This window comes from Natator depressus, chromosome 8, assembly GCF_965152275.1.
Source record: "Natator depressus isolate rNatDep1 chromosome 8, rNatDep2.hap1, whole genome shotgun sequence".
NCBI classification, from domain to species: Eukaryota; Metazoa; Chordata; order Testudines; family Cheloniidae; genus Natator; species Natator depressus.
Window position 1 is genome coordinate 62789014 of NC_134241.1, and position 18050 is coordinate 62807063.

General features: G+C 40.7%; 1 protein-coding gene across 1 annotated transcript in view; it reads right to left on the bottom strand.

Moving 5' to 3' along the window:
- Window positions 1–1582: 1582 nt before the first annotated feature.
- Window positions 1583–18050, bottom strand: part of LOC141993008 (complement factor H-like) — a 58783-nt gene continuing 42315 nt past the window's right edge. Inside the window, exons 15-19 of the mRNA XM_074962349.1 lie at window positions 15840–16016; window positions 14107–14283; window positions 12464–12640; window positions 5128–5310; window positions 1583–1791 (exon numbers count right to left, since the gene is read on the bottom strand). Coding sequence (XP_074818450.1) covers window positions 1583–1791; window positions 5128–5310; window positions 12464–12640; window positions 14107–14283; window positions 15840–16016 — 923 coding nt within the window. The remainder of the gene's footprint in view (window positions 1792–5127; window positions 5311–12463; window positions 12641–14106; window positions 14284–15839; window positions 16017–18050) is intronic.

Genomic DNA, 18050 nt, shown 5'->3' on the forward strand with positions numbered 1-18050 from the left:
TCTTTAACCAAAAGGAACAATCATTTCTATATAATTCTGTTAAATAGATTGTGGTTGCATCTACTAAATTATTTTCTTTTCCCAAAAGTCAGTTTTTCCCCCCAAAAGTAAAAAGGTCTGAAGGTTTTCCTGAACAAAACCAACATTCTGGTACAAGATCAAGGTTGCTAGGGAGATTTCCCATACATCCTCCTATTGGCCAGGTGGGAAATACTACTTCTATCAGCATATTAGCAAAAATAGGAAGTGCAGAAGCATATGTGATTACGTTTTAAGCATCAAAAAAAGGTTTGGCGTTGGTTTGAGTTTGGGGTGAAGATTTGGCTCAGATCTTATTTTATCCAAACCCAGTTGCCCATCCTGCTTTACTTGAAATTAGTTGTAGAAATGTACCTTTGATCAAAGACATAAATAAATGTGTGTAACCCATACATGTAAACTGTAATCCATGCAAATATGCCAAAAAAAAAAAACAAACAACAACCAGGAAATAATCTGTGAATATTACAAATAACTGGTTAATGGATATTGAACATAAGATGCTGGTTAAAGATACTGTTAGATGCTTATTTTCCTTCATCCGAAGGAACCAATCAGCTAGAAAAAAATGGACAGTAAAGAAGTTACTTGTAAAGATATATTTTTGAAGCGAATAGTAGCCCTGAGAGCTTCCAGACTCCTGGCTCCATGGCAGGAAGTCCCAGGTTTTCTCAGTGACTGAACTAGCTCAGTGGCAGCTCTGTGGCAGGGCATCCGGAAGCCCGAAGAGACATGGCTGAACCAGGAACCTCAGACTTGGGCTCTCTGCCATGGAATTTCATTTTGAAATTTTCAAAATAAATGCTTCAATTATTTGTCAACTGAATTTTTTGGAACGTTCCTTCCGTGGGAAATTTCCACTTTTTGTTCTGAAACAGAATGATTTTTTTAAAATCAAAATTCTAGAATGTCCCACAGAAGGGACATTCTGATGTTCAACCAGCTGTAGTATCATCTACCACAAACTGTTAATTTCCTTATTGTAGAATTCTCTATAGTCTTGCCTGTTATGTACAAACTTTACAAACAAATGCTCTTGGGGCTTGAGTCAAAGTGCCATGAAGCACGAGGAGGGAGACTCTCATGTGAATAATTCTTGGCACAGGGTTGGGTGCCAAGGAAAATCTCTTAATGTCATTAGAGGACACTTTAATCCAAAAATATGTTTTAAGGATCCAAGATTCCCTGTTCCTTCTCCATTTAAAACACCATTATCAAAATAACCTCTCCAAATTAACAGAGTTACACTGATTTATCCCAGCTGGGGATCTGATCTCATGTTTTTAATTTCTTAATAATAACTTGCATACTTCTACTGGAATATTCAACACTTTGATATTAAGCAACAGTTTGTATCTTGTGAACAAGGCATAAATCTCACTTTATACATTAGAATTTCAGAGAATATTATATTTGACTCTGTTCAGTCACTATGTCATGTATTGATTGTATTTTATACACCCTTAGACATCCTCAAAAAAAATAAATAAATAAAAAACTTGGCTTAGTGGACAAGTCATCAATATTGTGGTTAAACTAAAGATTACTTCTTCCTGTGTTTACACTTAGGGTATTCCAGACTCCCCTCTAAACATTGTACCCTAAGTCCAGAAGATGTTGGATCCAATTTATATCCCCATTTACACACAAATTGAACAAAGATCCCTGATAACACATAGAATTTTTGTTCATAAGGCCATCTCAGCTGTATTTTGTTCCTCTCCATATCCTCCAGGGTTATGGTACAAGGCTCTGCAAAAAAAAGAAATGGCACTTCAGTTATTTGCACATGGGTCTGACCTGGACATTTGACTTAACAGCACTTTCTTTGTAAAGTATGTATTCGCAAATGCTTCAAATAAATAAAAAGATCAGTGCTATTTTCTCTTTGCCTCTGATGTTACAGAGACAGATGCTCCAGTAAAGAGTGGTTTCAGAGTAGCAGCCGTGTTAGTCTGATTTCGCAAAAAGAAAAGGAGTACTTGTGGCACCTTAGAGACTAACCAATTTATTTGAGCATAAGCTTTCGTGAGTTACAGCTCACTTCATCGGATGCAACTAAGGTGCCACAAGTACTCCTTTTCTTTTTCCAGTAAAGAGTGTAGACCTTCTTCCCTTCTGTCATAGATCCTAGCAAATACCCCCTTGTGGACACTTGCTAAGTCCAGCCATTGCCACAAGTTTAAGGTCCCTAGGCACACTCTCAGGGCTCAGACCGCTGTCCAATTGCCTAGCGCTTGGATGGAAAGATGACTCTTCAGAGTTTCTTGCACCTAAACCCACCCTATCCCAGAACTCCACCCAAAAGGTGTGAAGCTCCTGGTTTACAGTTTAAGACTCCCAGGGGCACACAGCAGTTAGGAAGAAGTTCACACACACACACTTTGCACAGCATGTAACACATTTGCTCTTTTACTTAATATAAAATGCCGGAGAGTATAGACCACACAAAATAATAAAGCTCTGAGACTGCAGTGTCCTACACTAGTTCACCCTGCTCTTGTGTGTCCTTGAGGAACCTTTTGGGTCCAGGAAAGTAGGCAGTTCCCTGCCTCATTCAGCCTGTCACATGCTGGCCGGTCTCTGTCCCTCATGGAGTTCCTTACCCAGCTTGCGTGACCTTGTTCTCTCCTGCCCCATTCTTCTTCCTGTCTGGCCTTCTCTGTTCCTGTTTGGTTGGCTATTTAAATCCCCCCAGCTTCCTTTGTTTTGTCTTTTGTGTCACTCTCGACTGCTCCAACCTTTCTTTCTCCCTTCAGGATGCAGCTGCTTTTCAGCATAACCTTTGTGTCATTCACTGTAAATATTTCCCACTGTCCCTCTCTGGTGTGTACCTGCTACAGGACTTGTCAGCAATGGTGGATCCATATACAAATTGGCAGTTTTCCATAATACAATGCCACAATATCAACCAGATTTCATAAACTGTACAGTCATAGTCCCAATTCATCTCCTGATGGAGAATTATGCAATCAAATGTCTATGGGGAAAATTTCTTCCCAATTAGAGCTAGGAAAATAGTGAGAGTAAATAAATATCCACAGATATTCTCTTGACTTCTAATTCATCTGTAATGTGACCATGTCCACACCAATTCTTACTTATTTACAAGGAACACTGGAGCAACCATTGGCTCAGTAGAATGTGGGGTGAAGTCACACGTGCATGCCACTACTGGGGTTACACAGGAGTCCCGGTGAGGGGGAAAGTGAACAAAGGATTTAAAAGATAAATAAACTGGTGCGATCAACATCATGAGCAGCCTTGATGAGGAGATTGTAGTACAGTGGGCCAAGAGGATGGATGCTGCAGTCCCTCCAGCTGAGAGGGCCAGCCCTTTGTACCATCAGTAAGCAAGGCAGGACAGGGCAGGTAGAGCCAGTGATAGTGCTATGGGGTGCCACAGACACAGGAGTAGGAACAGCCATAAAAGCTGCAGGTGGTAAGGTCTTTGCTGCTGAAGTTGACCAGCAGGTGGTACCGGTGAGAGTAACTGCCACAGCTGGGCATCTTTTCTCCATGAGTGGAGGCACACTTTGGGAAAGAGCAGGAGCTTTTGTGGAGTGCAAACAGCTCCTGAGGACCAGAAGGATGAAGCAGAATGGCTGGATGAAAGCCACAGGCTATATTCAGGTAGCCAGAATATAATGAATGCCAGGCTTTTAGCCTTAGGAAGAGGAACATTATTCTTAATTAATTATTATTATCTGCTACATGATGCATAGAGAGTAGAGCTAGTCAGAAAATGAGGTTTTCTTCTGCAGAATTTCTAACTTTTCAGCAAAATAATAATTGAAAAAAATTGTTGGAAATGCCACCATAGTGCCTTATGGGAGTTTAGTTCATCCGTCTCACAATCCCATTCTCCTCAGGCTGCCTGGTTGGACTGCATTTCCCTTGATATGCCATGGTCTCCCCCACTGGGTGAGGATAAGTGGTGCATCATGGAAATCCCTGGCCACAGTGCATCATGGGAGATGTATTTCAGCTGGGGAGCCCAGCCTACAGTGGAGGATGCCACAGTTGAAGCATTGGAACTACAAGTACCATGAAGAACCACCACAGCATATGCAAATACAAATTTTTGGTCAGAAACTGAAAACTTTGATTTTCAAGGATTTATTTTTTTCAACAACAACAAAAAAATAAAAACTTTACACAGAAGAAATTTTTGTGAAAAAAAAAAAAATCAGTCAAAAACCCAATTTTCAGTCAAAAAATGTTTAGATGGAAAATTTTTGACCAGCCCTAAAAGGGGGAGTCACATCACTCACACAAGCATCATACAAATACGTTAGGCTCAGTCATCAATGCTCATGCTCAGCACCATCTGTGGAGGTGGCAAAGATTGTCTAAAAGCCACTTTTATGCCTCCCCTGATCCTGGAGACAGCTGGGGACTAATCCCAGAAGACCCAGAAATTCAGGGCTAGAATTCTGCAGTGAGCATCAGGAGCAGAAACAGAAGCAACATTCTCATCACATGGACAGAGCATTACACAAGAAGCTATGCACAATCGTGGAAATATGGGATCGCTCCTACCCCACCCTCATTTGAACCTTTTCTCATAAGAATGTAAAGATGCTGATGAAGACGACTCTTGTGTAATGAAATGTAACAAAAGCCCCAGACTTTAGAGACAGAAACAGGAATGGCTCTGATATGTAGATAGGTACTAGTGCTAGCCTGAGTTCTGTGTTGCCAACAAATACCAGAGCCCAAATACGGAGTCTACTAAATTTTTCCTCTTTCCTCCTTTCCACATTCTATCATCCCTAATTATTAACTAACTGAATTCTAAGGGACTCCAGGAAAGGAGGCAACAAATTCCATATTCTCTGTGTGTAAAGAAGACAATCACTGGCAGGTTTTCCCCATTCACTGCTTTATGGGGCATGTACTTATTGGCGCTCAGAATCCTTTCTGGTTATTTTCCACCACCATCTCCATGGGTTTCACCTCTGCTACTAGTCTCATACTCTGGCTATGGGTATTGTCTGTAAGCAGGTAGCGTTGTTCATCTTAAAAAATAACACAGCTTCATAACTCACTACTGTCCTTTTTCATATAATTGATTTTTGTACATACCTAAGCAAACCGGTGGGTCTGTCCATTGTCCAGAGTCACATCTAACACTTTGAGGTCCCTTCAATATATGCAAACTTTTGCATTTATATTCCACTGTTGAATTTAGTACATATTGTTTTAATGGGAATGAAACAATGTCTCCATTATCAATTCTTGGTGGAGGCCCACACTTTCCACCAGCCTCTGAAATGAAGTATAGAAATAGAAAATAAAACTACTGGGCAGCATTTAGTTACTGTAAATGCTGTAATATGACAGTACAGCACTATCAATTCACTCTAATTTGGAGACCAGGAAAAATCAAAGGAAAAAGTGAAAAACATCTATCCCGATATGGGAACAGAAACCAAAATATTAAAAGTCATACGGACATTCAAGTTGCAGCAGTACTGTATGAAACTGATGGCAAACTAGGGTAACAAGATGCTCTAGCTCTTCATGAATTGGTGCTGGGTGGACTTTGAAGCAGGGAATGTATCCTGTTTTGAAATCCTTTGGCTTGCCAGTCATTTCCACCATACTAATCACACCATTCCAACTTAATATTTGACACACAAAGTGAAGGAGGCTTTGACACAATTCATCTTGTGCCGAGGCTTCTTATTTGTGCTAGTGTTCCCACTTCTTGTCACTCAAGTAGTCACCGGCCTGTGCACAGCCTCATTTCTCCATGAACATGTTAACCACTGAGGTATTTCAGACAGTGGTTGAGTACATTAGAGCATTAGATACTCTTCCTGTGGTGACTAAGTATTGAGAGGAGGAGGAGGAAAGAGAATTAAGAGAGATGAGAGATGGAGGGTAAAAAACTAGGTAAGAGGATTCAAGTTAAGGAGAGAAATGGAGAAAATGGGTTAAAAAGTGTAACATAAAACACAAAATGAAAAAAGGAAGAAATACTGACTAGATAAGAAAATGAGCAATGAGAGTTCAACAAAGAAATTAAACAAAAGAGAAAAAGAGGAGGAAAATAAGAAAAGGAAAGGTGCCAAGGAGAAAAAAAACCAATGGTAATAATAAGAAGTGATGTAATCATGAATGGAGTTAATGCTTCGCTCTCTGGAAAAGGCCTTGGGCCCAACAGATTAATAATGGATTATACAAATATAGGAAAGAGAAGCACCACTCATCATTTGATAGTTACTCTCAATAAATATCAAACGATAATGATTTGATTAGTAAAATAGCCCAGAGTGGCTAAAGGGGCTGCAAAGGATTGTTTCTGGACGGGGAAGTCATCAGCTGAAAAAGGCAGTGTCTGAAGGGATTGTGTTGGGGCAGAGATGACCTGCAGCATGTACCCCTAGCCAGTTCTGAGCTGAGGAGTTGTCTCTTATGGTTTTTCAACCATCATTGGCCTCAGAACCAGGCTCAAAGCCACTTTTCCCCCACCCATCCTCAGCTGTGCTTACCTTATACTCAGCACAGCTTGAAGGCACTGGCCCACATTTGGAGCCATGTGTAGCCTTTCCACCCTAAGGAGAATTCTGGAAGCCACTGTGCCATAGGGAGGGAACACCTCCTGAGCTCAGTGATGCACAGGGGGGTCTGTGCATGCTGCACCACCCCTAAGGAAAGAGGGGGTGGTGTTGCCAACTCTCAGGATTTTGTGATGAGTTACATGGTATTTCATGTGCTGTTGGTTGTTTTTTTTTTAATTCCAACTCCTGGAGTTATGTTATTATGTGAGAATTTCAGCTGCCATTAAAAAAATAAAAAGATGATAAACCTCATGGATGTGGAGGAGCACTTGAAAACATGGCCCAGAGGGTTAAAAAAAACAGAAGACAAACAGACCCCAGATTTATTATTTTTAAATATTTTATCATTGTTTAGTGCATCTGATGAGTTTAGCAGGCCTTATTCATAATTACTGAATGCTTGAGGTTGGCAATACAAGGGGAGTGTTCTCCCTTTTGTGGCTGGCCAGATCCTCTAGCCAGTGTGAGCCACGGCCCCTCCTCTTTCTGTCCTCTTTCCAGAAGGAACTAAAGGGCAACAGGCTCTGTACTGAGAGCAGGGACTGCAATATATGATTGTTTCCCCCGTCCCCCTCCCCTCCCCCGCCCCAAAAAATATTAACGGAAATACCCTGGTTTTATTTTATTGTCAAAAGAACTGGAAAATTAAAATATTATATTTGTGGAAAATGTGTGTGTTGAGAGAAAAGGTCTTTCTGCTGAAAAAAATTAGTTGGAAATGTTTCTGTCTACTCTAGTTATTGGTAAAGGAAGATTCATAAGCTCTTTGAGGCAGGGGCGGTCTCTTTATGCATATGGCTACAGTGCCTAGCACAATGGGTCCCTAACACTACTATTTTGGGGAAGTTCTATGGCCTGTGTTATACAGTACGTCACACTAGATTATCAAATCGTATCCTTCTGACCTTGGACTCTATGGATTTTCCTGCCCAAATAAGCAGGTTTCCTAAATAGCTGCCCAAATAGCTATGGTTTCCTAAAATCAAATGCAGTCTATAGCACTTTAAATGGTGGGGCAATGTTTAAAGAAACTGTATTTTTTTTTCCTGAATTTAGAAGTTAACTTAGACTTTTAAAAGACCTTTTACATTTTGTTCATATTTCATCAATTTAACTTTTCATTTATTTTTTATAAAAGTCATAATTACTTAAAATGGTTTACAATTATAGTATGATTTTGACTTTAATGTACATAAACCAATAAACTGCTATTAAAAATAACCCATTCCAATCGTAATGATACCGGTGGCAGCTGAACAAGAAGGTCTTACTCTTTTTCAAGACTACATTGCTTCTGCCAGAGAGAGATTATAACGAGGAGTCCTTCTGGCACTTTAGAGACAAACACATTTATTTGGGCATAAGCTTTCATGGGCATGAAGTGGGTTTTAGCCCACAAAAGCTTATACCCAAATAAACGTGTTAGTCTCTAAGGTGCCACAAGGACTCCTTGTTGTTTTTGCTGATACAGATATCACGGCTACCGCTCTGAAACAAGAGAGATTATAGAATATATTCTACTTCTTTAACTGCATTACCACCTCCAGCTTCAAATTACATTTTCATAGTATTTTCCTGCAAATAAAAAGGTAAATGGCAACACCATAAGCACACTCACATTATTGCCACAACATTAAAAATAATAATTTTAATGAGCAGAGGATGTTAACATTTACTCTAAGAGTACGATAACTTTATAGCTAATGGAAGAGGAACCATATCACTTATTTTTCTGATTTTTTGTTTCTAAACAAAGCAATGGAATGTACAGCTTTTGGGTTTCCCAGAGGCTCTAGTTGGGTGGGCAGGCTACCTGGCTCCCCAGCTACTTGGACTGATAAGAAGTTTGAACTTATTTTAATTTTTTCTGATGGAAGAATGCTGAGTATCTGGCCGTTGCTAGGGTTCTCTCTCAATTAGCTATGTTTATAGTATTTTTATGTTGAAATTTCCATAAAATGATGACATAATATCATCTTAAGAATTTTCACCCAGATAAAACCATGCCAGCTTCCTCAAAAATGGTCTCATGTATCTGGATTTTTTATATTTTTGGGGTGGGCCACAGACATCGATCTCTGTGTTATGGAAAACACCAAATGTTTTTAAAATTGCTAATTTAAGGGGGGCTTTTCCAAGTTGATACTCACTAAAGATGACCTAATTCAAAGCTGATTGCACCAAGTTGCATGGCTCCAAGGTAGGCCTCTCACTATGAGGGGGGAGGTACATCAAGGTTGAGTAAGCAACTTTCACAAACAGTAAGAATCAAGTGTAAGGCTGAGCTCCCTTGCGAGACATCCCAGCTGTTTAATATTATTTAATTTTAGGGTGTGGAATTGTGGTTGTAAGCATGCTTATGTAGAACACTACCCATAAAGTCTTCATGGGGAAACCACCAGAAGAAAATTTCTCTATGTTAACACAGCCCAAATAATGTCTCATAGAACTTATTTATTAGAGAGTGGGTTCTGCATTCTATGTTTAAAAGTCCTGAGAGATTTGATATTGCCATTTATGATAACTTGTCTGGTAACTTCTGATAGTTGTCAAACTTCTCCTTATCAAGAGTGTTCTGTTAAAGTCTGAATTATAATCTCTGTCGATGTGAGAGGAATGTATTAACCACTATACAAGATGGAAGAAGCTTTGTAATTGGCTCTGGGATTGCGATTCAGACATTATCTTAATACTGAAACCAAATTATTATCTATTTAACCAGTGCAAAGTTATATATTTAATTGACTTTGGTAAAATTCCTTACTTGGGATTTACAAAGAAATGGACAGCCATCTCCTCAGACTCCTCCTTAGAATTTATATGAAATTTTTTTGCATTAATTTGATGATTTGACTAATTTGATTATTTAATTTCAATCCAATATTGAGACTAATTTGTTGATTTCTTGAACTTACAACAATCTAATAAAAATAAAATTAATGAAACACTTTACTTTTAGTTTAGTTTAATGAAATAGCAACTTAGCTTTGGTGATATGTTTTCTTAGTTTTATTTTAATTTGTCTAATAGTTTTAGTAACATTTATAAAATCAATACAGTCACATTTCTTTCAGTAAGCAACATGGGTTCAGAAACTTTGAAGGCACAGGGTGGATATTGGCCAGTCAACCTAGAAGCTTGATGAGCTCCCCCTAAATAAGTCTCTTGGTCTCACAGTCTATACAAAGCCCTGACCAGTAGAATTGTCCAGAAAGAGATAGGAGTATGTTTTCTTCTTCCTTAAAACCATTATTAATATTATTGGACCTTTGGAAGACTTTTGAGACCAAATGGCAATGACTGGAGTTGAAAAAGTTGTCATCCCTGTGCAAAAGGGGGGAATTATCTGTGGTATGGTAAAATGGGAATGTTTGTTAAAAATAAACAAAGGCTAGATTCTTTCAGTTGGAATGCTATAAAAGTTCCTCAGAAGGTCCGAGGTTGCCTCAGATAAATATATATATCCCTCATGCACTTGTTTGTAATCCTCTGACACAGATTCAGACATCAGGCCTTCCTTCCCTGGAAAGGAAGATTTCTTGACACCCCCTTTTCACCCTTTGGTCTTAGGTGTTTGGCCCTGTGACAGAGTGGTCTGGGACTTTGTGGTGCGATATATATTGAGGAGGTGTTTTCCCTTTAAGAAATTTCTATTGTTGATAAAACTCTTTTGTTGCAAGTGGCATGAGTGAGTGAATGAGATACAAATGGAGATGGCGTATGAGAGATCATATTCGTTTTTGGTATTTGTACCCCTCTGCTTTATGTCTGTATATGCTGCAAAATTTTGTTGTTCTACTTCCTATTTCACTTTTGTTGGGAATTAAATGAGTCCCAGAGGTTTAGCAAGCGCTGACATTGGGAAATTAGTTGGGGTTGTCATGACAACAGTTAGCCAGGAAAAGCAAGAACTAGTTCCCCGGATTTGATTTGAAACACTAGATGAGGAAATAGAGTCTGGGTCAATCAGGACAGAGGAAGGGCCAAATAAAAACAGGTTTCTTCAGTTTGTAAGGTGTGGATGATTCCACAAGAGTGGGAGCCTTGTGTGTGCTGGTGGGGTTGAGGCCTGTGAACTGGAACTAGTTAAGAACTAATGACAGGATACTCAGACAGGGAAGCTGAGGGCAGTATACTGCAACTGTTATGCTGTTAATTTAAAGGCTGAAAGCTGCAGGTATTCTGAATCTGGATGCTGAAACCATTAAACTTCATGTGCTGAGACTGAACCTAGGAAGATTGTGTATGGGGAAAACCAAGTGTGAAACCTGAATTCTTTTTTATTCTTTGGGAATGTTCTTTCCCAGTTTTGGGAAGGATGAAAAGATTATATTATAGAAAGAGAGCACTTGTGACTATTTTATTAAACCTAGACCCATCAATTGAGAAGAGTCCCGGGGACAGGTCCTATGCTCCTGTTTCAGAGGGAGGCAAGAAATTGGGCTCAGGGATTGTTCAAAAAATATTTTGAATAAGTAGGGTTCTCCCTCCCCACAAAGAGGTTTGGCTTAATGACTCACATCCCACTCTGGGGCTTGCCTATGGCTCCCTCAAGGAATGGTTTGGGCTCAAAAATGAACTCTCCAGAAGCCTGATGCCTTAGGACTGACTTGCCCAAGATGGGAGGTCCCCATGCTCTACCCCTTTCTGACACATGGGGTTTACCTGGGTCTGCATTTCCTCTGAAGGCTTGAGCCTGGAATATTGTGGGAGACCTCTAGGAGACCTTTGACAAGTGGCAGGAGTGGGAAGGGGTCTGGGCAAAAATGCCCCTTACCCAGCTACATGGTGGTGGCACTGTGCATGTTGTGTCTAATGCTGCCTTTCTGTGATCCTATATGAGGTGGAGCCATTGCAATCTTCAGTCTGCTACACTGTCTTTCTGGTGTTGCTATTTTGAAGATGGGGGCATGGAAGTGGGAACTACTTGCTACTGGAGCTGGCTTTTCAAATTCCACCTGCCCCTTTCTCCATCTGCTGGAGGGAACAGAGGTGATTGCACCTGGGCTGCTGAAATGCTTCCTGCATGTTGGAATCAGAACTGCATTTTCCTTGCCTTGCTTCTATCTTTCGTGCCTGGACAGACTTCAAGCTGACCCCGACCCAGACTGGGCTGTGAGATGGAAACTCCATTCTGTTCATTGAGAACACAGAGCTTCCCAATGAGCTACTCAAAAAGGGGGGTGGGATGAAGCAGGAGACACAGAACTTCCTTTTTGCCTTTGGCTTTTTTGGCCTCGCTTTCCCGCAGAAGACTGTATGCAGCTCTTCAGAAGAGGAAGCAGTACTGAAGGGAAAAACTCCAGCAAGCAGACTGAAGTAACCATCATAATGGATCTGTGGCCCTTAGCATGATGAAGAATATATTTCTTTTTCTGGTGCATGTTTTGCAAGTCACATAATATAACAGGGATCGGTAACCTTTGGCACACGGCCTGCCAGAGTAAGCCCCCTGGCGGGCCGGGCCAGTTTGTTTACTTGCCACATCGGCAGGTTCAGCCAATTGCAGCTCCCAATGGCCTCGGTTTGCCATTCCAGGCCAATGGGGGCTGTGGGAAGCGGCACCCAGCACATCCCTCAGCCCGCGCCGCTTCCTGCAGCCCCCATTCGCCTGGAGCACAGAACCGCAGCCAGTGGGAGCTGCGATCAGCCGAACCTGCAGACGCAGCAGGTAAACAAACTGGCTGAGCCTGCCAGGGGGCTTACCCTGGCGGGCTGCGTGCCAAAGGTTCCCAATCTCTGTAATATAAGGAGAAAGATACAGAGAGAAGTAAAAGCTTCTTAGTATGAATGCAGCTTTTGATTCCAACAGTATCTTCATTTTTAGGATATGTATAAATAATAAAATAAAATACCTCTGCATTCTGGTGGTTCTGACCATTTTTGCTTCTGACACGTCACTGTCTGTGACCCAATGAGGCTCAGCCCTTGTTGACATCGATAGCGCACTCTCTCACCAGGCAAATACCTTTGGTTTCCATACTCTAGAATCTGACCATTAGTAACTGCAGGTGGAGGTCCACACGTCATATCTGAAAAGATACATGGGCACATTTACAGTCACTGACATTTCCAAGAAATACTTCAGTTTAACCAAATCTTTAATGACATTTCATTAGCTGTGTATCATTTCTGTTCAGATCCTCCAGGCAAGGTATGTAATTTATTGTGTTTAGTTTATCAGAACCTTTTTAATTGTAGAAAACCAATTGACAAACCTTTTTAACTTCAGAGATTAACATAATTAATCTGAAATACCCTTGGTCTATAGAAAATAGATCCTGTCAAACGAAACTGATATATCTTTGATGCAATTACAAGTTTTGTTAAGTAGTGATGTAACAGACAGACTTCTGTAAAACATTTGACTGGGTACTATATGACAATTTGATTAAAAAACTAGAACAATACAAAATTAACATGTCATATATTAAATTGATTAAAAACTGGCTAACTGATAGGTCTCAAAATATAACTAACGGGAATCATCATCAAGCAAGTGTGTCTCTACCAGGATCCTGTAGGGATCAGTCCTTGGCCTTATGCTATTTAACATTTTTATCAATGACTAGTTTTATCTGCACTTGAATCAGCTGCAGCCCTAGTCACAAAGAGAATATCAAAGAGAATATTGCTGACAGGAATGGGTTGGGATTTCAAGGGACACCAGAACTTCCCTCCACATCCTTCAAAAAAGATGAACAAGACAGACTTCTGAATTATTGAGGGGCTGAAAACATAAGAAACAGCATATAAGTCTTTTTCCTAACTTCTCCAAATGGAAAAATCTTAAAGTCAGCTTGTTTGGCTGAAAATATTTGCATCACCTTGATTTTACTCATTTCAAATTTAACTTTTCCTACACTTCATTTTTGTAAAGTTTTTCCTTTCCTGTTTTAAAGGAGACACTAGTTGCAGACTCTGTCACCTACAGATGTCCATATGGACTATGAGAGGAGTGAAGGAGACACTGTGATTTTACCCAAAGTTGGCAAAATTAATAATAAGCATGTTAAGGGCAGGGCTGCATGACCCCTCTCTTTGAACTGTCCATTGAGCTGGTGAAGTACTGAATGTTGTACCCATTCTAACGGCCAGATTCTGTTTGGCCCTAATACAGGTGCTCACTTGTGGCAAGGGTGCAAGGACCCTTCCCCGACTTTTGAATAGCTTACATAGTGGCCAGAGAGAATTTCAATCCCTATGCTCAGATGCATGTAAGGCCTGCTTTCTCTCTACTAGTGGTACATGGTTCTAAAAGGGGTAGGGCGGCAGGGCCACTGCTCCATCCTTCTACACAATAGACCATAGAGCTGACAAACCGTGGACTGGGGAAAATGAGCTGCAACCAAGGAGGGTAATAGCGACATTCATTCAGACTCTGCTTGCCAGGGATGTTTCAGAAGGGATTCTGCAACCTCCTTGCCTTACTTGACACCCATATACTGGGCTGGTACAATCTGACATGAATTGTTTTAATAAAAATTCAAACCTCTACCTTCGCAAGTTGGAGGTTGTGACCATTCCCTATTTATACAGGTGACATCATTTGGTCCATGACTTTCAAAACCTTCATGACACTGATACTGAACTCTTTCAGCAGGCCAATATCTTCTGTGTCTATGGTCTATGATCTCAGCATTGGCAACTGCAGGTGGATCTCCGCATGTTACATCTGAAAGGGGAGATTTATCAATGTGAAACACTTTTGTGGAGTATCTTATACTTTATGGCCCATAAAAGAAAACTCCAGGCACTCTCATAACAAAGGTAATGAAACAAATCTGTAAATGTGAGATGAGAGCATTTATTCTATATTCCTTATTCAGGCAAAAAAAGTCACAGGCTGCAGCACTGGACTCTATATTGTGACAAATAAGTAAATTGAAATATGTTAAAACAACCTGCAGATCTTTTTGATAGTTTTAAAAATGCATTTAAGTTCTCTTCTTAGAAGCTGGGAGGAAAAACAATTTGCTTTCCTATTCTGTCCTTTTCCATTTGACAAACAACAAATCCTCTCGCAGCTCCTTCCATATCTGAAGTTATCAGCATTTGTGTATCAGCCTTGCCAGTGAATGAAGCACAGCCGTGGAACAGAGTTTGGTGTTAACTTTCTGCTCCCTCTGTTGCCTCTGCAGGAGCAGAGGACAAAACAGTCAAGTATCCTAAAGTATTTATCGAGTCTATCAGTATATCTATCTGATGCAACAAAAGGCACGTGGTACTGTGGGTAGCCAATCCCAGTGTATTCTGCACTGCCTTCAGGTGCACCTTGTGGGGAATTGTCCCTGTGTATTGTGCAGCAATCACTGTTTATTTAGGGATACCTATAGACTTCTCAGGAAATCGTGGGTACTTGATCCCCAAATTTCTACAATTTCCCTTGTTCCATCCCACAATATACTGCTCTCAAGCTCCATTTTTGAATTGGCTGCTGCAGTCTCCTTAAAGTATCGATCTACTCCAGCTGTATCTCTGACTCAGCTCGATAACTGAAATAACCTTCTCTCTGGTCTTGACAAATGCACTCTTGATCTGGTCATATCCATTCAGAATGCTGCTGCAAAGATCATTTTCCGATCCCATCCCTTTGAACATGTCACCCACCTCTTTTAATCCCTCCACTGGCTCCCCGCTTCGCTATTGCATCAAATATCCCATCATCTGTCATTCACTAACAAACTCTCAATGCTCCTCTCCAATCGGCCCATGATGCCAGCCTCCACTGCCCACGTGTTCCATTTTCAAACTAGCACCTTCATGCTTTTTCCCATGCTGCCCCTCACACATGGGAGACACTCCCCATAAACATTCACAAAGTAACCTAATTATCCTCCTTCAGATCCCACCTTTAAATTCTCCTTTTCCATGATGCCTACAAAAAAACTTGACAACGTAGGCTATTGGTGTGCTGATACCACTGTCTGTCATGCTAGCATGCTAGCCAATAGTGTCTTCTTGTCTCCTTGTACTCCCAGTACACTCTGTATCCATCTGTTGACTCTTGTCTTATACTTAGATTGAAAGCACATTGGTATAGGGACTGTCTTTTTGTTCTGCGTCTGCACAGCATCTAACACAATGGGGCCCTGGTCTATGGCTAAGGATCCTAGGAACTATACTAATTCAAATAAATAATCATCATCATCATCATCCCCTGGGTATCTGAGTGCCTATAATATTATAATAGGTTCCTGACAATTAAATCAATCAAACTACACACTGTACCTTGGCATTCAGGTAGCTGGGTCCACTGCCCTCTTTTACATGTTACCTCCTGTGATCCAACAGCAACAAAACCTGGGTGGCACTGATAGCGCACTGTTTCACCAGGTTCATAATTAGTCTTTACGCTACCTTCAGCCTGAGCATGGGGGACATCAGGTGCAACTCTGCATGGCATTTCTGAAAAAATAGTCACACAAATTGAAAGTGAGTGAAACCCTCTCACAAATTACCTTAATTCAATAAACCCAGTTTAACAATGTGCTGAGAAAAGAGAGAGAAACTTTGAATAAAGGCTTCAAGCCACACTCAGAAATGTTCACTGAGACATGAATGGGTATGAAACTTACACAATGTGCACTGTTAAATAAAATTGCTCAATACTTGGTTAATTAAATAAACAAACGCTAAATAAATTAGAATTCAGTTTTTGTGTATGTTTAGTTTCTGCCTCAGACTAAGATCAGCATTTCTGGTTGCTTCTTGTCTCCTGGATTTCTCATGCAATGGCCTGTCCTGTGCTAGGCCTTGTCAACACAGAGAAGTCATGTCATTGTAACTTAAATTATTTTTTAAACTGAGTTACTTTAACCCCGTGCAAACTCCTCTGTTGGCACTTTTATTTTGATTTAAGTATCTCACTTCAGTTTCATTTAAACCTGTTGTGACTAAACTGAATCTGGTTTAAACTGAAATAAACTTTTTTAGACACCATCACCATAGTATCTGAGTGACTGACAATGTTTAATGTATTTACTCTCATGACACACCCGTGAGGTATCTAAGTGCTATTATCCACACTTTACAGGTGAGAATTTGAGGCACAGAGAGAAAAAAGGTAATGTGCCCAAAGTCACACAGGAAGTCTGTGGTGGAGCAGGGAACTGAACGTGGGACATAAGAGAGTTCACAGACTGATACACCAGTTTAACTAACAGGTTTCAGAGTAACAGCCGTGTTAGTCTGTATTCGCAAAAAGAAAAGGAGTACTTGTGGCACCTTAGAGACTAACCAATTTATTTGAGCATGAGCTTTCGTGAGCTACAGCTCACTTCATCGGATGCATACTGTGGAAACTGCAGAAGACATTATATACACAGAGACCATGAAACAATACCTCCTCCCACCCCACTCTCCTGCTGGTAATAGCTTATCTAAAGTGATCATCAAGTTGGGCCATTTCCAGCACAAATCCAGGTTTTCTCATCCTCCGCCCCCCCACACACAAACTCACTCTCCTGCTGGTAATAGCCCATCCAAAGTGACCACTCTCTTTACAATTTCAGAGTAACAGCCGTGTTAGTCTGTATTCGCAAAAAGAAAAGGAGTACGTGTGGCACCTTAGAGACTAACCAATTTATTTTGAGCATGAGCTTTCGTGAGCTACAGCTCACTTCATTGGATGCATACTGTGGAAACTGTGGAAACACACACACACAAACTCACTCTCCTGCTGGTAATAGAGAGTGCTATTACCAGCAGGAGAGTGAGTTTGCGTGTGTGTGTTTTTTTGAAGGGGGGGGGTGAGAAAACCTTGATTTGTGCTGGAAATGGCCCACCTTGATTATCATACACATTGTAAAGAGAGTGGTCACTTTGGATGGGCTATTACCAGCAGGAGAGCGAGTTTGTGTGTGTGTGTGGGGGGGGGGGCGGAGGGTGAGAAAACCTGGATTTGTGCTGGAAATGGCCCAACTTGATGATCACTTTAGATAAGCTATTACCAGCAGGAGAGTGGGGTGGGAGGAGGTATTGTTTCATGGTCTCTGTGTATATAATGTCTTCTGCAGTTTCCACAGTATGCATCCGATGAAGTGAGCTGTAGCTCACGAAAGCTCATGCTCAACTAATTGGTTAGTCTCTAAGGTGCCACAAGTACTCCTTTTCAGTTTAACTAAATAGGTTTAAAATCACAACTCAAGATAAACTTGGGCAACTGCCTCATGTACACAAGCCCTTATTAATGCTATAGAGATGAAAAGATAGAACCCATCGTAATAGCATCAGACCATCTCACAAGCTTTAATTAATTTATCTCCATAGTGTCCTCTGAGGTAAATAAGTATTATCCCTTTGCAGAAGGTAAACTGAGGCCCTGAAGGATTAAGTGACTTGCCCAAGATCACAAAGGACATTTGTTTTAGAATCAGGAACAGATGCCAGATATCTGAAGTCCCAGTCCAGTGCCTTTGCCACAAGACTAGACAGCCCAGT